We start from the raw sequence: 26,962 nt of genomic DNA on the forward strand, positions 1-26,962 counted from the left end.
CAATTCATAGCTTGGAGCACCTTTTCTTCCAAAAGGAAAGAAATCTCTCATCAGGAGTTAATGCTGTCACTGACATGCTATATTTCATCCGACCTCGAACCTGGGACTTGTGAGCTGACGGGGACCAGAGATTTCCAGACTCCCTCCTTGAGGCACTTCTAGTCAGTCCTCGGGAAATGCAACTTCTGAGAACTCTGGTTTTATTTTACTCCGCATGCTTCCCACACTGAGGATGCAGGGAATCTGCAGAAAATTCCCCAAAATGTGCGAGGTGGCATACTGGCCCTCTCAGGGGACTTGGTAATGGATTGGGTGGGAAGGTGAAGAGGAGAGACTTGAGTGGCTCCAAGTACACACAACTGTCAAAGAGAAGCACACCTGGTCTTTTTCTCCCCCCGAGTACAGCTCAAGGACATGAGCTAGAAAGGCCGAGGGGAACAGATAAACTTATGAAACCTTAACTGCCAGCCTAGGGATCTACTAGGAATGACTATGTTCTAAGATAAAACATGAGCCCCACACCACTGCTCACCAAGGCAAAAAGGCTCCTGCGTGTCCTAAGGAAGGAGCAGCGGTCATCAGACGCAAAAAACATTTTCAACATCTCTGATTCTGACAAGCCCAGTTCTGGATGCGCTCTAGCTGACTGATGTCTCAGGGGTTCCCAGATCCCGAAGAGTGGGTCATCTGACCTTCGTGGGTGTGGTGTGAGGAGTCATACGAGATGGAGAGGAACTGAAAACCACACACTCGAATAATATGAAGTAGTTTCTAAACAGTTTTATTTCAAATCTCTTTTCACCCCTCCCCAAAAAGACATGGGTCAGTACAGCAATCATAAAAAGGAGATACAAACACAAGAGTCAAATGCCTCCCGCACTGACACTTACAAAAAACTGGGAACTGTACATGGGGTTCCAAACAGGACCTGCAGCAGCTACTAATGTCCCTTCACAAGAGTCAAACATGCCTATTACTACAATATATACAGACAGCCCGCTCTGGAACTAACCTACAGGGACATCCCAACCCACCCCTCTAGCCCCAGAAAAATACCAAATCACACCCAAAGTGCATTTGTTTTGTTTATATCAAAACATCTTTGCCCACCCCACCGTCAGTCCCTCCCACCCCATTTAAGATTGGCCTGCAAGTCTATTTTAATCATTTAGTAATTTTTTATAGCTTATGAAAATAAATTATACAGTAACTATTTTAATAAATTAAGCACAAAAAGGGAGAGGAAAGGAGAAAAACTAAATGGGAAGATAAAAGCCAGGCCACGCTTTGGCTTGGAGGGCAGGGGTATGGGTGGCAGGTGGGGGCTCAAGGGCAGAAGTGGTTGCAGGGGGTGTGGTTCCCCTTTGGTGAAGGATTGGCAACTACCCAAGCACAGAATGACACCCGCCTTGAATTTCTTAAAAATAACCAAAAAATGTACAGCAGTGGCTATGCCACAGGCAGCACCAGCTTGGGAATTCCAATACCTGGCCTGCCCACAGCGTGGTGCCTGGATTACGCTTGTCCCTTGGAATAGGTTCTGGGCCTAACAGCGAGGGAAGGTCCCTGTTTAAGGGAGCACCAAGGATGAGTAGTCAGACCAGCCTTCAGCTCCACCTGAGCTGGGCAGGGGGCTTAGGATGCAGTCTGAGCGGGGCTATGTTACCCTGGGTTCTGATCAGGAGTGCCCTCAGCTTTCCTTGCACTCTATCTCCAGGGGCAACTATGAGATCGCAGTCCAGCTGCAACCAGACATGCATGTCTTCCACCACAGCTGGCTGCTTTTTGCCTGCCCCTTGATGCCTCTCGGCATGGCAGAGGAGGGGGGCTGGGAGACGGGGAGGGAGCAGTTCCAGGTACCCTCTACATGAGATGAAATGGGTTTGAAGGCAGGTCACAGACTCAGCATGCAGGACTGGCTTTCCGGGAGGTAGAGGGGATGGGAAAGAGATGGGAGAAGGGGGTAGAAAGGACAGGAAGGAAACAGGAAAGAAATGGACAGCACCTACACCAAGGAAGGTCAAGTAGGGATCAAAAGAACAAAGACAACATAGAATCTGCACGTAAAGAAAGGTCTTTCTCTGGCAGATTAGAGTCAATATTTTAAATACAATTCATATCTATTTTTCTAGCTGCAGCACCCGAGTCCCCAGTGCCCATCTCTGCGGTCCAACCCCACCTCACTCTTCCCAAGGCTCTGCTCTCCATCTCCAGGCCTCCTGTCACTTTGTGCTGAGCAAGAAGGCTCCAATGTCACACAGGATCGATGAGGCGACTGGCAGACTTGACTTTGCCTTCTTGAGCTTTGTGGCCCAATAATCTGATCACAATCACGGGGGAAGGGGGGGTCACATTTTTTTTTTCTTTTTCTTTTTTAATAAAAAAGGTTTTACTCCCCAGGAGCAAATAAATCATTTTGAACTACTAATAAACACTGCTGCAGTGAAAAGAAAGATGGCTACATGTATGCAATAGCACAAATTCAGTGTAAGAACAGCTGTGTTGACGATTAAGAGATAAAAATCATTCATCTGTTCCCCCCTTTCCCACAGACAAACCAAGAGGATTCCCATAGGGAAAATGTCTAACTCAAAAGCTCCTCCCTTAGGGACAGGGGGCATGTCATTCTCTTAAAAGTGGAAAACAAATGGCAAGTCTCCCCACAATGGAGATGCTCTCAACACCCCAACTGGTGACAAGACTTCCACAAATGAAGACACACACACCACACACGCACACACAACTCTCACACTGCCTCCTGCAGCCACAGCTCTATGCCAGTGCCCAGTCCTCCACGCTCAGGGCTCAAGGCCAAGGGAGAGGCAGCAGGGCAGACAGATGGAACCGAAGGGAAAAGTTCCTCCCACCCCCCACCCCCTGCTGGGCCCTGAGGGCGCCTAGCAGGCCCAGCTCTTCTGGGGGCTCTGGGTGAAGCCTGAATGGGCGGCCACCCCAGGGCATCAGCTCCACTCTAGTCTCTTACACCCAGATCTGGGACCACTAGCCGCCCCCCCCCTGCTCCCCAGTTCTTCCAGGATGCACACTGCATGGGTGTTCACAGCTATTTTAACATCATTCCCAGCCTCAATAAGGGGCCTGCAAAATCAGCGAAGTGAAAAGGAGAAAAGAAGTGCAGCATAAACTGGGCGGCGAGCTCCCAGCCATGTCTTTCCTCACGGGAGGCTGATGGTTGAAGTCCTCGGCTCAGACTCCAGTGAATACACATTCACTATAATGAGCCACAGGCAGGAGACCAGGCCACGGTCATCACCAATGGTCCCAAGCTCCCAGCGTCACCCATTTACCTAGTCCCTACACCAACCCCCTCACCCTTACTCCTGTGCTCCTACCTCAGCACAGTTTCAAGCAGTAGCAAGTTGTAGCAGTAGTTGAAACTAGCTCACAGTGAGCAAGGTTCCAGCAGATCAACCTTAAACAGAGAGGGTTACACAGACAGGCCCTCAGGGGACTGACACCACCCACCCACCTTAGCTATCAATGAGGGGTCTCTAGGAATGAGAGCTTTTCCCAGTTTGTGATTTTAAAATACAACCAAGAAGGAGTAAGTACCCTCCGTAGACTGCATTTCAATGAGCACTGCACAGAATTAGCAAAGGAGGGTGTGGGCCCAGCCAGAGAGATGAAGGGGAAGTGCTGACCACAGGCGGGCTGCTCTGGCTCCCTGTTTACTCTCTGAGCAGGCTGGCACCTCCGCCACACCCCTTCCTCCACATCTGATGGAGCCTGTCTCCCCTTGTACTACTCTGCCTTTAGCCCACTCTACTGAGGAAGGACTAGGCTGCAGCCTGGGCTATGACTAAAGCACAGACAGATCTCGGACACAGGTAAACACCACCCTTCCCAGGAAAAAGGAGGACAGGGTGAGGTTGGGCCTCCTCAGAGGGTTTGCACTTGTACCTGAACACGGGAAATCTCCAACAGAAACTCTGGTACCACAGAGGGTCTGGGAGCTCTGCCTCCCTCACCCAGGCTGCACTGAGAGCAATGAGGTCCTTGGCCATGGGCAGGAACCCAGGTGAGTTCTGGCTTTGGACACAAGTTTACCATCATAAGCCCTCAGCAATCAGATCTGCCCCATACCTGGAAGTTCCTGGATTCTGAGGTGCTTCCGCTCTAACTTGGGGCTGTGCCTTGCTCAGTATACACCATGCAGATTTCTGCCTCCATGCTTTTGGTTCCTGTGTTTCTCAACTTATGGTCCTGCCCTCGCCCACGATCCAAAGCCTCACCGCCTCAGCTTTCCTACACCATCTGGTCTACCCTGCTCTTACCCACTCTGAATTTCTTTAAACACAGCCCTTGATTCTCTGCCATGGAGTCATTCTCCAATTGCTTCATGTGTGGCAGTCACCTAAAAGGTCATGAAGGCCAGATACCCTGTCTTCCACTTCTTGTGTTTTCCTCCATATCCAGCCCAGAGCCAGGCAAACAAACACTAAGAATGGTTTTAAATTATAGCTAAAGTGGTTAAAAAAAATCCCAGGTAGCTGCACACCAGCCACTCAAGGATCCAAATGGATTCGACTTCAGGCTCTACGGTGGTGGGGGTGGGGTGGTGCTTTCTGCAAGCTGGCAAATTAATCTGTACCCTCAAGAAGCAAGACACACAGGTCAAGTCCATTTCTGGGATCACAGTCTTAACTGGCTGGTAAGACTACCATGGAGGCCAGAAAGAGGGACCTCCTGACAAACCAGAGGTGGCTGTGTTTATGGTTCACAGCTCATTTTGGGGGCCACCTCTTCAGAGGCAAATAACAATGCACATTTCCTCCCTGCTCAGCTACAAGGTGAGGCCCAAAATCACTGGGCCTCACCCCAAGCCATCAGGAAACGAGAAACCTGACAGTACTATTTATCTAATGAGATGAGACAGAGATAAGCATAAAGGAAGCAAATGAGGCAGTCTAATGGAACACTACTGCAAAAGAGCAGTAAAGACCAAACAGCTCAATTTTCACATCTTAATAGCAAACCTTTCCCCAGAGTAACTCTACATAAAAGCAAACACATAATCTTTCATGATCTGACAATGGCTTGCTTCAGAGAAAATTGAGGGCCGTTGAGAAGCACTGGAGTTTTTCTTCCTCCTTCTCCCTTCCACTGGAAGACTGGCAACTCCAAAATCAGCATGACAGAATCCCAGTCAAAGGAGGACAAACAGGATCTGACTCAGGAACATGTTTGGGTTGCCAGAAAGAACACAGGAAAATGAAGAAGCCCTCGCTACCTCCCGTTCCAGAGGTGGGCGACAGTGATACACCGTGAGATGTAGCGCTCTTCTCCTCTCTGACCTAAGGACATCCTATTACAGTTGAGACACTAGAGAGCTTTCTGTAGGAAGAGCACAACCACGATAGCTTCGCTTCACACCCTTCCTCCACAGTCCCTCTCACTAGCTGACAGACATGTGGAGGTAAGTAACACTGGCTCCTAAGTCATGGGTACGGTTTGCCATTTAGAATCTGGAGGCACGCTCCATTAACTTTAGCAGCCATGACTGGAGCGCTACTGCTCAGGTGATGAAAAAACTATTGCCTTGACAGCTGGCAAAAGCAATAGGAATGATGTGACCATGACCATAGTGAAATGTACAGTTATCTTGGGGAACAGTTTGAGGATGGAGAAAGAATGAGGTTAACTTGAGGTCACAGAGCTTAAAAATTAAGTAAAACAAAACGAATCCAGCTTCTATGAGAGGTGATTCTGAAATCAGGTTCCTAAATTAAAAGGAAAGGATTCAAGGAGTCACTACTTCCCCCAGCAGAGGCCATCTGCCAGTTTTTGTGCAGTAATCTTCTGAGACCACCCACCTCTTTCCCTCCTGCTCCTACTGAAGCTCATATGCTTAAAGAGAAGCAGATTCTCATCCTCCAGAAACTCCTAACTTCATTTGCACTGGACTCCTTCTCCCCTTCTTCAAGGTCAATGGTGAAGACTCGCATCTGCCTTTGGCACCAGCTGCTTGACCGGCACTGGCAATCCCCAACCCAACCCTCCTTTGGACCTGCTCACTCTTCCCACCACTTCCAATCCAATGGGCGAAAACCTAGCTGCCTTTGAGTTTTCCATACCAAGAAATGTAAATATCCAAAACAAAAGTTGTGAAAAGGGAACAGTGTTGAGACTTCTTCCAGTTTTCCAGGAGCTCATCCAGTTCCAAGACACCAGATGGGCGGGTAGGAAAGGTTGGAGCCCCACTCGGACAGCGTGGCTGTGTGCTTCCTCCAAGCCCCAGGGTGGCGAGGGGACCAAAGTCTTTGCACAGAGGATCCCAACCCTTCCTAGTTCCTCTTGTTTTCCTCACTCCTCTTTTCATGGCACCTTCATTTGGTTCTTCAAAACCGGAGCTTGGCAACCAAATGCCTAGCGGGGAGGGGAGGTAAAAGAAATTAGAGGGTTCGCCAGAGTGGAACCAGGCTGGAGTGAAGTGAACAGCCCAGCCTCTGGAGGATAGCTCAAAAGGAGAATGGAGCCAGACGCTTCCACAAGCACGGCAGCTGGCTGGGGACGCAGCAACAGCCTTTGTCAGGAGGCCTGCGTAGCCTATAACCTGGATGCCAAAAACTGGTCCTAACTTCCCTCTTTCCATTTTCCTTACTCCTTAATTTTCCGCCTGTTTCTACCACCCTCCCCGCCGAGGACTACCTACTCTAGGGATTAAAAAAGGAGCTGAACATCAACCTGTGAACCAGGAGGTCACAGTTCAATTCCCAGACAGGGCACACTCCCGGGTTGCGAGTTTGATCCCCAGTAGGGGCGCGTGCAGGAGGCAACCGATCAATGATTCTCTCTCATCATTGATGTTTCTATTTCTTTCTTCCTCTCCCTTCCTCTCTGAAATCAATAAAAATATATGTTTTTTAATATATTTTATTTATTTTTTTACAGAGAGGAAGGAGAGGGATAGAGAGTTAGAAACATCGATGAGAGAGAAACATCGATCAGCTGCCTCCTGCACACCCCCTACTGGGGATGTGCCTGCAACCAAGGTACATGCCCTTGACCGGAATTGAACCTGGGACCCTTCAGTCTGCAGGCCGATGCTCTATCCACTGAGCCAAACCAGTCAGGGCAAAATATATGTATTTTTAAAAAGGAAACTCCACACTAAAGATGGGGATGAGTTATCACGCACCCCATCACTAGAATGTGAGATTGTGCACGTAAACCCACACTACCAAAACCACTATTCTGTGGGAATTTGGTCCCTACCCACCTCTACTTTTCAATGTTCACCTTAATGAAATTTAAAGGACTAACTAGAACTCATCTGCACAAACCAGTATTCCACGATACTTTATGGGAAAATAAATGAGCAGAACTTAGTGTAGCAATGGGAGAATAGCCTCTTAGAGAAGTGAATTCCTTAGTTAATTCACTTATTCTATTGAACAATTTACTTTTCAGTGGCCTAAATGGATCCCTAAAGGGAAGAGTGAGCTGTTTTTTCTCTCCCCCATCCCGAGCCATGGGACACAGTGGAGCTCTCAATGAAGTGTATTTCTATTGCAGTTGAAGGCATGTTTGAGTTTCCTTTGATAAAGATTCCTTTGGCTTCCAGCTTTGTATATCATTTGTGCAATATCAGGGAGCTCAGCCGGAGTATGAGAGAAGGCTGAACACTTCGTTACACATGTGTGTGTCCTTCTTCATATCCAGCAGTTAGCCTGCACGTTGCTTGGCAAAAATATTCTTTAAGTCTCCCTTGTCTACCTGCTCTTTTCCAATTGGGGTGCCCCTTGGGGATTCTGTTATCAGATGTGGTAACTCTATGGGCAGATGTTTGGATACACACGGGATGGTGGGGGCTGGGGGACAAGGCCCATGCATGATGACAACTGCCCAGGAAGAGACATGGCTGGACGAGAGGCAGAGAGCCCATACCCTCAGTAGTGACCAGCAGGGCCCCTCGCTACGTGGACGGTTCCACATCTTGCTTCTGTTTGGAAATAAGCTGCGCTTCCTTTAGAGACAGGTATACCTCTTCCTGAGGATCATAGTAGTAGAACTTTCGGATATAAGAGATCAGAGGTCTGTAAAAAACATAAGAGGAATACACACAAAGTGTCATTTATGTAGATTGAAAAGAAAGACCACCTTTGTTCAACTCTTCTTTCTTTTCAATCCCTATATGGTTGAGACTACACCAAACACTTTGCAACCCTAACAAAATTCCCATTTTCTCACTTCATTATAGTTCTGTCTCCTTCCCTCCACCCTTCATAGAGACTGCAGAAGGGAAGCTGACACACACACCTTCCTCCCTTCTGGCTGCAATGTAACAACAGTTCTAGAGTTAGGTTCAGGACAAAGGAGACGTGAAACCTGTGAACACTGCCAGGCTCTTCCTGTGCAATTGGCTTGCAGGCCTCACTAACATTTGTAAGTAACCCTCCTTCCTGCCCCAACCCTAAAGACCACATCATACTTAGGCAGTGGGAGATCCGGGATGTGATCTATCCGGACGAGCTGTCGGATTCGGAATCTGCAAAGGTGCTGTAGGGATTTGACATTGCTGAATCGGGACACTGGATAGAGCAGCTGCACTGGAGTTGGTGGCAGTCCTTCAAGAATGAAAAACCAAGAGGGATAGTCAGTAGGAACAATGCAACTACGACTTCCCTGATGAAGAGTTCAGGGAAAGGAAATGGGCTTCTTTATAGTTTGCCTATGTGTTCTGTGCAAAAGCTTCCTTCCACCAAGGCTGCTGATTTCCACTTGCAGAACTACAGCTACTATATTTCACTCAAGAGAATCTATTCTTGACCCTTCCCATTGTCTTTCTAGTGAACACTCTTTTACCTTCCCTGTTCCGTGGAAATGAGCTGAGAGCTCTCACCTCTGTTTCACATGTAAGTGTAAGATGCCTGGATCAGGGACAAGGAGACATCTCAGAGTATAAACTATTCACATGATGCCTGGACATCGGAGGAAGGATCAGTTTTCTAACTCATGTGGTTAGAGAAGCAAAGGTTCCGTCTCAGTATGTTTAGGGATTAATGTACAAGGGTAGGGACCTAACCACTGGACCCTAGAAAGAGGGTTTCCTGTAAGAGCCAAGATAAAAAGCTTCAAGCAAGTGTGGCCTTTGTTGGAGGGAGGGTGCATTTTGATACTAGACTAGACTATCCCCAAGTAAGTTAAATCATTTTATAATAACCACAGCCATACCTGGAACCCTGGATCTCAAGAAATAGAGAAACTTCCCATTCTTGGAGTGCATGATGGCTCTCTTAATGAACTCCACCACTGACTGACAGCGATCCTCAAACTTGGGATGACACCATAGGCTGAAGGTTCCTACCAGTGAAAATTAAGAAGAGGTAAAAATGTAAAACATTTTAAAAAGATCTGGGAAGCTGGTTTGCACATTTTTATGATTCTCACTTTTCGGAGGGCAAGACTTTATGGGCAAGCTGAATCAGACAAAGGTCCCTGAAGCCACCTGTTCCTACTTGTTCTACAGTTAATGGAAAGAAAGATATTGCCTTTAATAAGACATAAATTAGGTCTTACAAGGCTTTTGTTAAAGTAAATAATTCAAGTCAGAAAAAAGATATAAAAATACTTTGTTGAAATTCTCTTAGCAATATTTTTTCTGATATATCTCCTTAGGCAAGGAAAATAAAATAAACAAATGGGACTATATCAAACTAAACAGTTTTTGCACAGCAAAGGAAAACATCAACAAAACAAAAAGACAACCTACTGAATGGGAGAAGATATACACCAATGATACATCCCATAGGGATTAATATCCAAAATTTATAAAGAACTCACACACCTCAACAGCAAAAAAAACCAACTCCAAACAAATCCAATTAAAAAGCAGGCAGACAGTCAATGATTTTCTCTCATCGTTGTTTCTATCTCTCTCCCCCTCTCCTTTCCTCTCTGAAATCAAAATATATATATTAAAAAGGAGGCAGAGAACCTGAATAGACACTTCTCCAAAGAGGACATAGAGCCCTCTACCTTACCCTCTCCCCTCCCACCCCCCCCTCCCTCCCTTCCTCCCACTCTCTGAAAAAGTAATGGGAAAAAATGTCCATTGGTGAGGATTAAATACATACATATATATATATATATATGTATATATATATACACACACATATATACATACATACATACATATATATATATATATATATACACAACACACACACACACACACAGTCTATGGTAAGACTATGTACGGTGTCAGGTAGGTACTAAACTTACCAGGGGGATCATTTTGTAAGTTATATAAATGTGCAGTCACTAGGCTGTACACCTGAAACTAATATTGAATTCAACTACAATTGGGGGGAAAAAAGACTGCCATAGCAAAAGTGAGGTTAAATGACATTCCCCTCAAAAAGATCCAAGTTTTCAAGTATTCATGGGACAGTTGAAGAAAGAAAAGAAGAGAGGTTTTGTGAGTATTACCCATTAATGTATGTGTTGGCACAAAAAAATCAAATTCTATGTCTTTCCTTTAACTTCTAAAATTCAATGCCCCAACATGTTACAAAGATCCCACCCCAAACTTCAAGATCCCAAAGGTAAAAGGGAATCTGAATTTCCAGGACTTCAAACAAAACAAAACAAAAAAAACTAAAGCTCTAAATCCAAAAGAATCACCCACAAAGGGGATACTAAATCACTCAAGAAAACTGCCGATCTGAGTCTCTCTAGCTACTCTTACAGTATCACTTAAAAAGACGAAGACAAATGCTCTATTGCAAACTGGCAACTAAAAGGCCCACAAGGCTTCTATTAAAAATTCCATTTATTCAAGAAAGAAAAGTCCCTTTCAATAAAAAGTAACTGGAGAACCATTTGAAAGAGCTCTCTCATTCCTGGCATCTCACCTATCAGGAACCTAGAGGTCAAACATTTATTCCCATGGCCCAGTCATTTATTTTAAAATAGGTTTATAAAAATACTTCACTCTGAAATGCTTTGTTTTGCATTTGTTTGTCTGATTTTTGCTTTTAGGAACAGTAGGAAAATAGGCAGCAGTCTATCCCTCAGTGATCTAACTAATGAATGCTCATGTCTTTGGACTGAAGTTCCTTTCTCTTCATGCATCTCTAAGACAAAGGTAGAGGCAGAGGAAACCATGCTGACCTAAACAGCTACTTCCTGCCTCACAAGAGAAGCAAATCAAATAAATCCAGCAGAACATGGCTGAGGGCAGGAAAGACATGTTGGTGCCTCAGAAGAGCATGAAAGAGACTCGTTTGAGATGGATGTCTAATACAGCTCATTTAAGGGGGTCACACATGGGAAAAGTGTGAGAGATGGGAGTCCCTAAAACTCCCCAAAGTTCTCTATACTTTTAAAATGTATAACATATGCAGATATTTCAACAAATGATACATTATCCAGTCCTACCACCAATGATTGTCACAAGTTTCTGGCCCAAGTTAAGTACAGAATGCCCTGCTGCAAAGTTAATCCAGACAGTGGTGTTGAACTAGTCATCTTCTAGACATGGCGGCAACATTAAGCACAACATGACCACACAGAAAGGGGTACCACCTGGGAAGCAGGTAGACAGTCTATAAAGCACGTTGATTTCACAAACTCTTGGAGTTCTGATGACTATTTCCTAAGAGACTACAAAGTTGACCAAGAGAGAATTTTCATCACCATGCTGACTGGCACAAGAGCTGATGTGACTATCAGGCAAAGAAATTCAGAACAGAACAGTCCAGTATCAACACTAAATTCTCCTCTCTGTCCATATGATTTAATAGAAAGCATCTCTAAATGTTAAGTTTAATTATGAACAAAGTTTGGGAGAATTTGTCTAGGTTATTTCTTTTTTCTACCAAGAGAGTTTTACTGGCTTTGTTCTGTTCTTCAATAGTCTTGTTTAGCCCTAACTGGTTTGGCTCAGGGGATAGAGTGGCGGCCTCCGGACTGAAAGGTCCCAGGCACCGGTCAAGGGCATGTACCTTGGTTGCGGGCACATCCCCAGTAGGGGGTGTGCAGGAGGCAACTGATTGATGTTTCTCTCTCACTGATGTTTCTAACTCTCTATCCCTCTCCCTTCCTCTCTGTAAAAAAATCAATAAACTATATATATATATTTGAGTTTCTCAACTTATTGTCCTGCCCTCGCCCACGATCCAAAGCCTCACCACCTCAGCTTCTATATATATAGTCTTGTTTAGGCCCTCCTATTTTAGGAAACAAGATGCTGAGAATACTTTTAAATGGAACCCTTACTCTCATCCCTACCCCTGCCAACTTTTCTTCTAGTGACTGAAACCAGTGCCCATATCAGCATTCAATTGACTCTATGAGATTCTTTCTCCATTTCTATGAATGCGTCCTATGAAAAAGTCAAATAGCTGCCAAAACCGGTTTGGCTCAGTGGATAGAGCATCGGCCTGCGGACTGAAGGGTCCCAGGTTCGATTCCGGTCAAGGGCATGTACCTGGGTTGCGGGCACATCCCCAGTGGGAGATGTGCAGGAGGCAGAGGATCAATGCTTCTCTCTCATCGATGTTTCTAACTCTCTCTCTCCCTTCCTCTCTGTAAAAAATCAATAAAATATATTTAAAAAATAAAAAATAAAAAGTCAAATAGCAAAGGTAGAGAAAGGTTTCCCTCCAACACTAGCCCCTCTTACCTCTGTAGTGCTCCATTCTAGTGTGGTGGGTGATACCCTGTGATCGAAAACTGAGGCTCAGGATATAACGAGGATCAGAGCTGTCTCGTACCAGGAAAGAACCATCTGGTTTCCCTTTCAGCTTCATCTCTGCATCTTCCCAATTCATTGGTCCCCAATACCAACCACACTATCAAAGATAAAAAGCAGTCAAGTGGTTAACAAAACAGAGAAATGTCAAAGTGTTCAGCACAATCTATCTCACCATAGGAGAACCCCATTTCCAAAACATTTCAGTAGGGAAGAGCTGTAGGAGTGTCTCAACCACTAGCAATACACACCAGGCTCCATATACGTTTAACCCTCCAAAGTAGCAGAAGGAACATTCTACAATTCCATTACCAAGGCCCTTCAGAGAAGAGAAGGGGGACCCGAGTCAGTTAATCTGCCACAATCAGTTTAGACTATGTAAACATTTCTCCACGCCTTTCCTTATCACATTCAATTCCACCACCACCCCCACGTTTCAATTTTACAATATATTTTATAGAATTGATAACAGTAGTATCTTGCTTTGTCACTATAAATATAGAGACAAGGAAATTACTCTCCCTGTAAAAATAATACAAAGGGAGCCAGGTACAGAACTAGGGAGTAGGAGAGGAGGCAAGCCTCCAGTGCTCAAGTGCCACCTACCTTCTCCAACTCTCGAAGGCTGGCTGCAAAGCTGCTCGAGTCGGGCCGGTACAGGGGACACTGGAGGTGTTGCGGGGGCTGGCTGTGCAGGGATTCAGCTGCTCGGATAGGAGTGATCCGCGGAAATGCATCTGTAAGGTGAGAGAGTGGTGGTCACTCGCTTACCCTCGATGCTCCCACCCACTAGTACACCCTCCTCCCAAAACAGAGATGCTAACTGAAGAGGGGCAAGGCATTAGAAGCTAAGCTGGAAAGGGTGAAAGCCAAAGCAGTGGGAAAGAGCTGATGGGCTGGAACAAAAAGCTGTGTGGGCTGTGGAAGCTGTGAAGGATGGTGAGGGCACTGAACCCCAGGAAGGGGGTGGGGAGCTGCTCACTGACCTGACTAAGGTGACTACTTCAGGGCCTTCACCAGCCTAGAGTGATTCCAACTTCTCCCACCTCGAGGTGAAGTGCCGGGAAAGCAGCCTTGGAAATAGTGACTCGCTTACTTGCCCAGGAAGTGTAACGATTTTGCCAGGCAAGTAGAAAAAAATGCCGATTTCATTCATTTTATTCCTTGGGTACTGGAGACTGGCAAAGCAGGTATGGGCTACTAAATGCTTGCTACATATTTACAAGGCTGCAGTCAGTACTAAAAGCTTAGAAAAACCACAGAACTTTGAAAATCAGCAATATATTAAACCTCCTCACTGCCCTGAAATTAGTTTCCTCAGTGATGTCTACTCAAGGATTAAAAAAAAAAAAAGTCTCAGTAACAAAAAGACGAAAAAAATTCAATTGTCTTTTATCTCTAACAAAAATCGAATTCAACTCCATAAATAAAACAGGTTAGAAAAATCAGTTCTTGGCCTCATTTCCAAGGAGTTCTATAAGCTTTCTCATAAGTTCTATTATTCCCATAAATAGATTTCTCCCATCCTTCAAAAAGTTTATCATTTGTACTCCCAACTCTTGCAAGTCTCGTCTCTAAGCTAAGCTAACCTGGGGCATGGGGTGGAGGAGGCGGAGGTAGGGGGAAAGACTGCAGGGAAGACCCCATCGGAGCCACAAGGACAGATGTAGGCAGCGTCCCACTGATATCATCTAGAAGAGAGAACAAAAGCAAAAGGTTCAGAAACATGAGCAGAGACTGGGCAAGGTGAAGCAGAGGAGACGAAGAAGGATCATCAGGCTGCCCTCTGGGGCAAGATGGCCTGACCTTCACCCTGTCTTTTTGTACAGAGGGCAACAATCATCTTAATCTGGTTTCCTCTGCAGGAAAGTAAGGATGTTCTTAAAGCAGCCCACTAGCTGTAGATTCAGGGCAAGATAAATGCAGATCTAATCAACACATGGATAATAAATGCTGTAATAGCATGCAGGTAAGACACTCATTCAACCACTTAAGGAGATGATAGGGGTGCTGAGAAAGGGATAGGAAATAATTGGTTCATCATTAGAAACCCAGGAGCTTGTAGGGCTCCTGGCAAAGAAAAACAGGTCCGAGAGCTCCCCCTCCCCCTAGAGCAAGAAGGTAGAGAGTGGAGGAGACTATACCTAGGAGGCTGAGGCTTCTTCTCGGAGGAGGAGGGGGAGTTGGAGGGTGTGGAGAGGCCAGGCCCCGCTGAGAGATGTCCACATCCACAAGCGATACTGTTTCACCTGAGGGATTCATGGAGCAAGCACGTTATAGAACACCTTGCCCAAAGCTGAGGCCAGAGCAAAGGCAAGCAAAGGGCAAGCAAGGGAAGTTAGAGGTCCCTGGCTCTCAAAAAGCTCAAAATCTAATGCTCCCAGGGCTGGAATCACCCCCTAAACACCTGGGAAGTCAATTTTAAATGCTATCATTTCTTTACCATCTTAATGGTCAAGGATTCTTTAAGGATAAAAACATGGGCTTGACAGTGGGAAAGTCAACTCATTGTGACTCTGCCACTGACAATATAACCTTGACCAAGCCATCTTTATTCAAATGGAAACCATTTATTTTTATAGACTTGCATACTAATTTCTGCCGTAGGGAGCAAAGCAAGCAGCTTGTTATAAGCCCAAGTGAACATAGAAAGCAAGTGCCAAAAACTGTAAGAGCTGCATGGTACACTGCATGCAAATACAGGTCCCAGTGTTAGCCCTAACTTCTTCCTAAACGGCTTTCCATGTCTAGAGTTTTCACACTATTCATTTGTAAGAGAACCCATTTCAGATATGAATTAGTTAATAACTGAGGCTACAAAGGTTGAAAAGTACATTTACAACCCTAATAATTAACTACTTCCACAGTCAGCCAAGAGTCAGGTAAGCTTAGAGGAAGCTTCTCAGTAGGAAGTTGATTGGGGGTGGGAGGTTAGGGAGATGACATGTGGTTTCTCTTTACTTCCCAGCATGTGATGCAGTTCTGTTCTCTGCCATATACATTCTTCCTCGCCACCCAGCCCCATCTACCCTCTCTCCATTGAGTCACCAGAGGATGAAGGGTATTTTATTAACTAAGGATGACAGCCAAAAATAGGTCAGAACTCGGGATTTCTCTAATTTGAGGGTGTTATTTCCAACATCTTTTTCTTATTCAGGAGGCTCAATTAGCCCCTAAGCTGGATTTTATTATTATTAGAGACCAATGTCTCTAAAAGGTCAGGAGCAGGGCTTTTAGAACCTAATACACAGCTTTGGGTTTGTTTGTTGTTTTTTTTACAAAGTTCTTGAACATAGATTAAGATAAACAGAAAGCTCTTCTAAAAGTCATCAGTGTAAGTTGTACTACATACTGGACTCATCACAGAGCTTAGTAACCGATAGCTGGATGCCCAGAGCAATGCAATTAACCCAGACAAGTGTGCCTCCTGAAGGGTCAGAGAGGTCTAGATTGTAGGTGTAGCACCTCAATAAAAACATCGTTCAAAAGAGCTAAGCTGTGTGAAACGAGAACACTTCAAATGTGGGTTCCTTACTTTAGGGAGGAAACAATTATTCACCAGAAGGATATATTACTACAGGATAAGATCATTTAGTACCGGCCAGAGCCGGTTTTGCTCAGTGGATAGAATGTCGGCCTTCAGACTGGAGGGACCCGGGTTCGATTCCGGTCAAGGGCACATGCCTGGGTTACGGGCTCCATCCCTAGTAGGGGGCGTGCAGGAGGCAGCCGATCAATGATTCTCTCTCATCATTGATGTTTCTATCTACCTCTCCCTTCCTCTCTGAAATCAATTATATATATATATATATATATATATGTAAAAAGATTAATTCTGGGCTTGAGGTAAAAACAGAGATCTCCTTCTTCACCTGTGCCTATTACAGGTACCAACACACTTGTTCTGACAGCTCATGGCTATCTATGTCGTAAGGGCTGGGGGTGGGGGTCCCACTAGCCTGCTTAACTCTGGAAATGTCTATCCCTAATCATAATTCTTCCAATCACCTTTTTGAGGGACACAGTATCAAAAGAGTTTGAAATTGGGATTTTTAAAAAAATCTTCTCAGTCACAATCAATGAGTGCCCAGTTTCTGAGACTTGAAGCAATGCGAAGACCTTCTTTTATGCAGCTTATTCAAGTGGGAGCTTCACATCTGACTGACATAACAAAAGGGCTCCCTCTGAAAAAGTTCCCCATTAAAGAGAAGGCAGTTGCCCAAAGGACATTCAACTGCTTTCCTTCTTTAGCAACTGTGTTCCTTGCTCTTAGATGATAGACTTAAATTAGACACAATGAAGAACTCTAACAGCTGCAAGAACTGCTAGCCCCTAAAATGGGTAAGTCAAGAGTTCACGTAATCCCCTTTGCTCAAAGTCTTTAAAAATAGACCAGATAATCATGGGTCATGTTTATTAGCTAATCCATGAACTCCCCTGGAAGCAGAGACAGGAATTGTATGATTTCTCAGGAGTCCTTCATGCACTGCGAGCCTATAAATATGTAATTCCTCTTTTTAATTTATAAGTGAGGACCCTGAACTAAGGACGGCATAACTGCCAGGGTCACTTAATTACCAGCAAGCAGTCACTCCTCAACCTATAAAGCATCCAAAGTCAAGAACACATTCTACACCATAAAAATAGCCCCACCCCAAACCCAGCAGGCAGGGAATGAAGAAAATAACCACAGATAGGCCTGAAGCTCCCTCTGCAATGCATCCGTAAGTGTTTCCTGACAGGTCTCAGAAGACTCCTGCTTTCAGATGTCAGAAGGAAAAAAAAAAAGAGAGAGAGAGAGAGAGATCACCCTTACCTGTGAATAGGGGGCTGAAGGAGACCGGAGAAAAGGCACTTTGAGTTCTTGTCAACCTGGGTTTCCTAGGGGGTGAAAAGCAGAGAGAATAAGGGCTGGGGGGTGGTTAAATCTCTACAATACTCAATTCCATATGCACTGAAAAACAAAGCAAACCCAGTCATTATCAGCAACACTTTTGTAATAAAGCCTAAAATTTAAAGGGGGAGAATGAAATAATTAAGGCAATTCCTTAAATAGATCTGGCTACAGAATTCACCAGCCTACAAAAGCATGAGAAATCCCTTTGGATCTCTCCTCACCCAGCGCATTGAAAGAGTGAAACACCTTGAGTGGTAATTAGCAAGTCTATTTCTAGAGGAAGTCAGAAACACAGTTGATTTGCATATGGGAAGGAAGAAAAAGCCTCTTGATCTGACCAGGTGCTTTCCCTCTGGGCCTGCTCCTAGGACAGCAGGTGGCAAGGTGAACCAGAGAACATATTTGGGTTTGAGACCAGCACTACAGGATGCACATGTAATCTTCAACCACGAAAAGCATGCACCAATGTCTCCAAGCCATGGGTTAAAGCCATCAACTAACAAGGGGCTTCCTTAGGTTAGGGCTCTGCCTGGCACCCAAACCAGATGGCCCTTCTCCTCTCTGAAAAACCCAGATCTCCTGTGAAAACATTGACTTTCTGGCTAGAAATGTGCTAAGTTCAATACTTTCAACAATAAAGATAAATTTTATAAATAAAACAGTGCACATTATTTAAAAAATCACCTCAGGATAACTGAACTGACAACCACTAGGGAAAGACTTGTGGAGGTGATGAAAATATGCTATATCTTGATTGTGACAGAGGTCATGATGACTATATACTTTTATCAAAATTAACATGTTAAGCGCCCAGTCAGTCACCGGTGACTGACACTATACTTTCTGTCCAGAAGACAAAACAGGCTGGGCGCTTAACGTGTTAATAGAACTGGACACATAAAAATGGTGAATTTTAGGTGGTAAGTCCTACCTCAATAAACCAGACTTTTAAAAAACTCCCACCACTGAGCCCACTGTATGGGAGAACATATTTGGCAATGATACATCTGATAAAGGGTTAATATCCAAAATATATAAGGAACTCATACAACTTAACAAAAGGAAGACAAACAATGCAATTAAAAAACGGGGACCAAAAAAGAAAATGGGCAAAGGACCTAAATAGATACTTCTCCAAAGAGGACATACAGATGGCCAAGAGACATATGAAAAAATGCTCAAAATCACTGATCATCAGAGAGATGCAAATTAAAACAACAATGAGGTATCACCTCACACCTGTCAGAATGGCTACCATCAACAAATGACAAGTGCTGGCAAGGATGTGGAGAAAAGAAAACCATAGTACACTGCTGGTGGGAATGCAGACTGGTACGACCATTATGGAAAACAGTATGGAGTTTCCTCAAAAAATTAAATATGGAACTGCCATTTGACCTAACAATCCCACTTCTAGGAATATATCCTAAGAAACCCAAAGCACCAATCAGAAAGAATGTATGCACCCCTATGTTTATAGCAGCACAATTTACAACAGCTAATATTTGGAAACAGCCCAAGTGCCCATCAGCAGATGAGTGGATAAAAAAGCTGTGGTACATTTATACCATGGAATACTATGCATCAGTAGAAAAGAACATCTTACCCTTTGAGACAGCATGGAAGGACTTGGAGAGTATCATGCTAAGTGAAATAAGTCAGTCAGAGAAAGACAAGTATCACATGATCACACTCATATGTAGAATATAAGTAACAAAATAAACTGATTAACGGAGTGGATCCAGAGACATGGAAGCATGGAACAGAGTGTGGAATCTCAGGGGGAAGGCAGGGGAGGATGGGTAGGTGGGAGGTAATCAACCAAAGACCTTGTATGCACATATGCATGGCCCATGGACACTGACAACAGGGTGCTGAAGGCCTGGCGGGGAGGGAGGGCGGAGATGGGCTAGAGGGGGTCAATGGGGAAAAAGGGGGACATATGTAATACTTTCAACAATAAAGAATTATAAAACAAACAAAAACCTCCCACCACTGATTTGAGGGCCTGACTCTGGGCCTTGTAGCTGGCTCACCTTCCAAAATTCTTCTCACCCAAAGGACTAAATGAAACTTCAACTGCACCGATGCAGGAGGAGAGGCGAAGCAAAGAAAATCATATTTAAAATTATTTTATTTTAGATCTTTATGCATTTATGTTTTAGCATAGATATCTGAGATTCTCAGAACTCACTTCAAACAAAATTTCAAAACCATATTGTAAAGATCTTACTCAAAAATAGCCCAGAAGCTAGATTTCCGCTCCCGAACTCCCTCTGCAACCTCCCTCTATGCTGAGACACAAGAAGTCTAATGATGGTGCCCATCATACTAGTAAATGCCCCATCCATGGCACCCACGGGAGAAATGGCTGCATCATGCAAGACACAAGCATGATGCATGGTCCCTGTTTATAAAAGTTGCTCATGACAGTCTGCAGCTTAGTTCCAACACTCCAGAGGGCTGAAATAGAAAGTTAATGCCACTGGACATGAACTTTAAGACTGAAGAGCTTCCAAACTGATTTTTATTTGATAACTATGGGTACAATATTAAACTCAGCAAGGAGAAACCTAAAGCACTGGTCTTTCAAAGGGTTCACACCTCAGCCACTTGGCTGTTTGCCTCTTTTCAAAGGAAGCTGCATTACTCCGCCATCTGCCCATGCTGGGGACGAATCTCTTCAGTGCCAAGTACTGAAGAACGGCAGTACCCAAATGCACACAGCTTGCGGAGGCCTTCTCACTCCACCTCATCTCCTCCCCCGCCCCCAGCATTTTGAAGAAGGAAATCATAGTTTCTAGGATCTGGAAAAAGAAATACATATGAATCTAAACCCAGGCACAGTCATTTAAGAGCCCTGGGATGGGTTTTTTCCTGGCAAATAAGGGGGCCTCAGAGCTGGAAGTTTGGAGAGGTAGGTCTAAGAGGCTGAAAGGCTAATAATAAGTGTTTCTTTCTCTCTTCGGGAGACGCTAACTGAAAATCCAAAGCAGTTTCTGTCTCAAGGATCCTGGGAGCATTCTAATGGCAGTCACTCATGAAAAGACCAATCTAGACAACGATTAAAAAAACAAAGCAAGGGAATGATTAACATAAAATTGAGGACGGTGGTTACAGTAGCCGTGGAGATATAATCAGGAAACAACACACAGGGGTCTTCAAAGGTAACTGATAACATTCTACCTGCTAAGCTTAGAAATGAGTACCTAGGTATGCATTTATTATTATAGTGCACACACACACACACACACCTCCTTTTGCATATATGAAACATTTAAAATGATAAAAGCTGGATGTGCTGTGTGGTTTTTTTTTAAAGCATGAATAATAGGGACAACATTTTTAACTAACCTTTCTATAACCCATTCCCATGTTATTTTATTTCTCCCCAGATCATTAGGGTGCAAAGTTAAGCCATTGTTAACTTTGCTAGTGGGCGATGTGCATCTTAGTAGCAGAAAGACTTGGGGATGAGGGGAGGTAGGATTTGGTGGGCTATGCCTCAGGTGGGTGGCAAGAGACCTTAGGCAAAGGTCTTCTTTGAGGCTAAGTTGTCCTTTGTGACAGCTAAGCACTGCCTGTGCTTCAGGTAACAAAGAGACAGAAGGCCTCTGTCCATCTCCACTCTGAAAATTGCTAATTGTATGGCAATAGATCTGTGGGATAAAAGGAGTTAAAAGAATTAGACTAGACAGGCCGACAACACACTGATACAACCACTGGCCACTTTTCAAATTCCTTGAAACCTAAAATATAAACAATGAAATAGCAATGCCTTCCCTTCTTTGTCCATTAATCTCCTCTACTGATGCCTTACGACTTCACATGTTCTTTTCTACAGTAACTTCCAAGCAAGAATGTCCAAATATCAGGCTTTACAGCCGCAAGTTACCTCTGCCCCTGCTAAAGCACTCAGTGCCAAGTCAGCCAGCCTGTGCCATTTTCAACACGTCATAAGCCAGTGTCTGTTCATGTGCTACAGGCACAAAAACCATGTGTTCATTTTTAGTTCCAATACACAGACATCTGTGCAGCAAGGTCAGATCCAAAACTCCATCATAAACCAACTAAAGAACCTATGGAGGGAACTTCCAGGGAAAAGCCAAAAGGTATAGTGCAAGGTCTAAAACCTTAGGAATGATGTTAGCAGGGGCAATAAATATTAAGGAGTGAAAGATACAAGACTCAAATGGACAGAGATTTCTGAAGCCAGGCTGCTCGTTCCAAACAAGAGCTGCCAACCACAACCACAACCACTTTGTGAAAAATAGTTAAAAAAAGATCAATAGAGTATGGACCCAAAACGCAAACGTAGAGTCAGAACTTCCTCATCACACCATACAATCATTTTGCTCTCACTATGTCATGCTATTTCTTAAAACTACCCCCTTGGACCTGAAGACCCAAGGAAACAGAGAAAAGGGTTTCTCATGTCTGCCAATTCTGTCCACAACAGCAGGGTCCCAAACTGATGCCAAGGCAGCCTGCCTCTCTTCCAGAATTGTTTCCCCCCCCCCCAAAAAAAAAACAAATAGATAGAAAACGACTACAGAACTGTTCTCCATTTTTCCACTTCACAACTATGAAGATCGATAGTAATAGCCTTAGCCATTAACTCAGAAAAAAAAACTTAAACAATGAAACTTTACAACCAAGTGTGTATTATGATAATATTTTTTAAAAAGTCAGATCAAATACCATTTCTCACCAAATATAAAGGAAGACAATCAGCTCAACATATGTGAAACAGAAAAGGGAACTTCTCTGGTTTTCCTGAAATAGCAATTCTATATTACACTGAAGCCCTCAGGCATCAAGCCCAGCTCTGTGAATTCAACATATGTGTTAAAGGCTTAGCCCAGTCTCCACAACAGAAACCTGGTTAGTTGGTGGGCCCATTTCATCCTTCACTTCAGAGTTCTCTAAGCTAACTCAGACTAGATTTAAGACTCAAAATAACCAGGCAGGTCCACTTAGCACACTCTAAAACATCGGAAAGGAACTAAAGTTTTTCTTAATGTTAAACTATGGAAACTGTTAGCCTTATAAAATGATTGTAGGAAGTATTTTCTAGTGATAACTGTGGGAAAGGTAGATATTAAGCAGAGCAAAGAGAATCATGTCCAGAGGTTACTGTAAAAGCCCCAAATTATACAGCAAAGACTTTAGAGATTCCAACCATCATTAAGGCGGAAGGCATATACCTTCTGGCAAGAGACTGAGATTTCTCACAGCTTCCAGGTCCTACCAATCAAAACAAGAGAACAAGCTAAATATCCAAACGCATTCTTCCTTCCTTAGGAGGTGCAGATCCATACAAATCACAACTACCCTGGCCAGACTTACCAAGTTTCTCACAGCTGCGAGGCTGCCAGCAAGACTGGCACATAGTAAGCTGTGTAAAAGCTAACAAGCAAATCTAGCATTAAAAAAAAAAAAAAAAAAAAAATCACCAGTTCAATCTTTATTACTTCTCCAAAAGCACAAAATATTCCATCTCCACTTCTCTTGTCTTCACTCTATTCCTACAAGGTCAGGATAGGGACCTTGTTGCTAGAGAATAAAGAGAGAGAAGCATGAAGAAAGCAACACTGGCCAGCATCCCACAGCTGATGCTGGGGTTCTACACCGAGTCTAAGTGTTCACATTCTCTGTCCAACAAGCTGCCTAACAGCAGTCAACCGAACGTTCGTACACAGATACCTAGCTCTTCTCCAATTCATCAGAAAAAGCCCTTGGACCAAAAAATGTAATTCTCCAGTGCCCTGAACTAAGCTTTGCAGATCTACAGCCCAATTTGCTCTGCAGCAGAAATCTGTATTGTGCTTAGTGTGAGGGTTGGTGACAGAGCAGCCAATGACCATTAAATTCTGCTTCCAAAGGCAAAAACCGTATAATGTTATATGCCTTTTCCTCTTCCTAATCTATTAGACGGAGCAGCTAATTTCACGCCACACCTCATATCTAGCGTCTCTGGAATCTTAGACCAAGGCCTGGTCAATATGGAACAAAGGCAAGACAAATCACAAGAAAATTAGCAATCTGTCCTGTGTCATTGCCCACAGCTTCAATCCTGCCCTCCCCCCACACGATGAAAATTTCATCTATACTGGTTAAGTGGAGCATCGAATGCAGAGCCTGCTACAAGAGCTGTTTCAGCAGCCACACACTTTTAAGACCTGCGCATGAGTTCGCTGGAGGCAAATGCAGAAACAGGTCAACCTGAAGGGGTAACATGCATCAACCTACTGATTTCTTTAGGGACTTCGGTTGGTTTGATGCCCAAAACAAGCCCCTGGCACAGCTGTTCAGGAAGGGCAGCAACGTCAAAGTAACCCCACACTTTCCTTTTGGGGGACCCAAGTTCCCTTGAAAAGAGAAGCCCATGGATGAGTGGTTCCCAGTCCAGGTCATACTTCAGGATCAACTGGGGAGCTTTTTAAATATCAAATTCTTGGGCTCTCAGACATACTGATCTTTCTTTTCTCAAAACTCCCCCACGTGATTCTGGTGCACAAAGTTCTCAATCTATGTGTCCCTGTTCTTCAGCCTTGGGTTGTGGCTGCCAGTGTGTCTCAAGAATCCATCACATGAGCTGCACCAAAACCAACTCCAACCTTTCTAAGAATCCATTCAGCAGCACAAACCACAGTGGCAGTTACCACGAGGGAAGTCTCATTTCACTGACACAAAAAGGTGACAGCTTTCTAAACCAATATACTGGATGATAGAGAGCAGTCCACCCTTCAGAAATGCAGGGGGAAAACCTCAATGCCTAGGTTTGAAATTTCATCCATTAGCCTGGAACTCATGCACCAATGCTTCTACTACTCAGACTTGGAATTCTCACATGGGCTTGGCAGCAAAGCTATTTTCTATTCCCACGGACAGTGGTCAGCACACAGGCTTGAGATACCAAGTACGTAAGAGACCAACCAACCAGGAAAACATGAAATCTTGGTGCTGAGAGGCCCAGCTGATTGTGGGCCTACAACTCATCACATCATTAGTATGCTTGAGTGTGAAAGGAGGGGGTGGGCTGCTGGGAGAACAGAAAGAGGAATAAGCAAGGTGGTCACATGCAACGCCAGCTTTTTGTCCCAAAGGACAAACATTTCCAGCCAGCGCCTTGTGAGAGTTCATGGTGGACAGACACCTACCTTGGGAAAACTTTAAAAGCCGGGCCAGACTAGGGGTGGAGGCATGGTTTCCAAGTCATCTCTGAACTGGAGGGATGCTAACCAGGTGAGAAACGTCAAGGGGAATGAACGCAGGGGAAAGCCGTTTCCCCTAATTAGCTCCGACCTAATGAGCCATGTCACCACCTTTAAGCCCCAATTCGCTGCCTCCTTACGAACACCACGGCCTAAGAAGGCTCAGGATCCCGTTAGAATACAAGGGAAATGAAGCACAAAAGACAAGTTTGGCGGCCAGGCCCCCAGCGGGTCTTACCTCCCGGCGTCCAGCTCCCGGCCGGCAGGGCCTCCCACATCCGTCAGGCTCGCGGCCGAAGCAGCCAGCTCCCCCGCAGGCCTCTTGCCGGCCCCGGACCCGCCACCGGAGCCACCGTGGCAGCTCTTCGTGCGAAAGAGGCGACTGAGGCGGATTTTGAGGGAGCCCTTCCGAGAAGGGCCTGTGAGTGGCCGGAGGGGCCCGGCAGGGGGCGGGGGCGGCGGCGGCGGCGGCTGCTCCCCTCGACTCAAGCGCCCCGGGGGCACCAAGTCCTGCAGCGGAAAGGGCACCGGGGGCAATTCGGGGCCCGGGGGCTGCAGCAGAAGCCGGCCCCCGCCTCCTCCGCGGCCCGGGCTGCTGAGCTCCTCTTCCGAGCAGCTGTTGGTCTCCAGGCTCTCGGCCTCCGACTCCAAGCCCTCCAGGACCAGCAGCGCGTCGCTCGTCTCCGTGGGGTCCTCCCCGGCCTGCGGGGTGGCAGCCGGCGGCTGGGGCTGCGGAGGGGGCGGCTGCGGGGGGCACGGGCATGGGCAGCAGCCACCAACCGTCTTGACCCCCGGCCCCACCGGCTGCCCGAGCCCCAGAGCTGCCAGCTGCGCCTCCAGTCCAGCCGCCGGGCCCCAGGTCCGCTCGAGTGCCAACCCCGGGGGCAGGGCCTTGGGGTCCAGGGCACATCGGTGCCGGGGACACAGCAGTTCCGAGGGTCCGGGCTCCGGGGCTGCCTCCGCGTCCTCCTCCTCCGGCGGCCGACCCACGTTGCGGAACACCATCAGCTGCGGCGGCCGGGAGCCCCGCGCACCGGGCCGCGCGAGGAAGGATGGCGGCGGGGGACCATGGCCCGGGGGCGGCGGCGGCGGGCCTGGCTCGGGGGCCGCCTCTCCATAGCCGAGCAGGCGGCTCAGGACGCGGTACGAAGCGGCCGCCGCCGCCGCCGCCTCGCCATCCCGGAGTTCGGCCCCCTGCATCGGGGAGAGGGAGGGAGGGCGGGCGGCTGGGAGCCGGGCTGGGGTGGGGACTAGGCCGGGCCCCGCCGGAGCCCCGCCCGCCACGGGCCCCGGAGCGACAGCGCTAACGGCCGCCGCGGCCTCAGCCTCATAGAGGGGGGCGGGGGGCGCGCGGAGGCCAGCGCAAGCCCAGGCCGCGCGCCGCCACCGCGGAGGCCAGCCCCCGGATGGCGTCATTTCCGGGAGGCTGTGGCCACGCCCCTTCCCCCAGGGCGGGCTCGCGCCGGCCTCCGGAGAGCGTCACGTGACGCGCGGCCTGGCCCGCTATTGGCCGCGAGCTGCTTCTCGCCTGGCTGTTGGTCCCTGTCCGACCCTCGCTTTTCACTTCCCGGGCGCTCGGGCCGCAGCCACCCCTGCCGGTGATGGGGACCAGCCCTGGGGCTCCAGGTCGGTCCCGGGAGAGAGCTGCCGGCCTTGGGAGTCACTCGGTTTCTGGTCCCGCCTGTGCCGCTCGCGATGTGTGACCGACCCAGGTGGGGTCATTTCTTCATTGACGAACTGTATCACTCCTGGCATGTAGTGAATGTTTCTGTAATGACACATGGATAATGTGTCCTGAGACTCAGAGGCGTGCTGATAAATGTTGAACTGGCACTCTGGGGGGGAAAGGAGATGTATGCAGATATATGTATAGAATATGTAAGTTTAGCATACATTGTACTGATGTAAGGATATGTAGCACACGATTTACAAAAATTCTCTAATAAAAGGGTAATATGCTCATTAGACCCCTGTTCTTCGAGCCTCTAGTCCAACCTTCCTAATGCCGCGACCCTTTAATACAGTTCTTCATGTTGTGGTGACCCCCAACCATAAAATTATTTTCGTTGCTACTTAATAACTGTAATTTTGCTACTGTTATGAATCGTAATGTAAATATCGATTCGTAATGAA

General features: G+C 46.1%; 1 protein-coding gene across 7 annotated transcripts; it reads right to left on the reverse strand.

The window, feature by feature from the left end:
* Positions 1 to 760: 760 nt before the first annotated feature.
* On the reverse strand, positions 761 to 26,246 carry SOCS7 (suppressor of cytokine signaling 7). Of its 7 annotated transcripts, none has more exons than XM_036340146.1 (10): positions 25,068 to 26,231; positions 17,532 to 17,545; positions 14,860 to 14,964; positions 14,305 to 14,406; positions 13,322 to 13,452; positions 12,647 to 12,815; positions 9,193 to 9,321; positions 8,450 to 8,585; positions 7,906 to 8,054; positions 761 to 6,384 (listed from the first exon to the last, which is right to left on the reverse strand). In XM_036340146.1, exons 1-9 carry the CDS (start codon positions 26,027 to 26,029, stop codon positions 7,934 to 7,936), a joined length of 1,869 nt encoding a protein of 622 aa, XP_036196039.1. In that variant the 5' UTR covers positions 26,030 to 26,231; the 3' UTR covers positions 761 to 6,384; positions 7,906 to 7,933. The 7 variants fall into 7 exon arrangements, 6 of the variants coding, with proteins under 6 accessions (XP_036196039.1, XP_036196037.1, XP_036196041.1 ...); XM_036340144.1 differs by having other exon boundaries at positions 17,532 to 17,596; positions 25,068 to 26,229; XM_036340148.1 differs by lacking the exon at positions 14,305 to 14,406 and having other exon boundaries at positions 25,068 to 26,228.
* Positions 26,247 to 26,962: the final 716 nt, after the last annotated feature.

Source organism: Myotis myotis, unplaced genomic scaffold (genome assembly GCF_014108235.1).
Source record: "Myotis myotis isolate mMyoMyo1 unplaced genomic scaffold, mMyoMyo1.p scaffold_m19_p_17, whole genome shotgun sequence".
NCBI lineage: Eukaryota > Metazoa > Chordata > Mammalia > Chiroptera > Vespertilionidae > Myotis > Myotis myotis.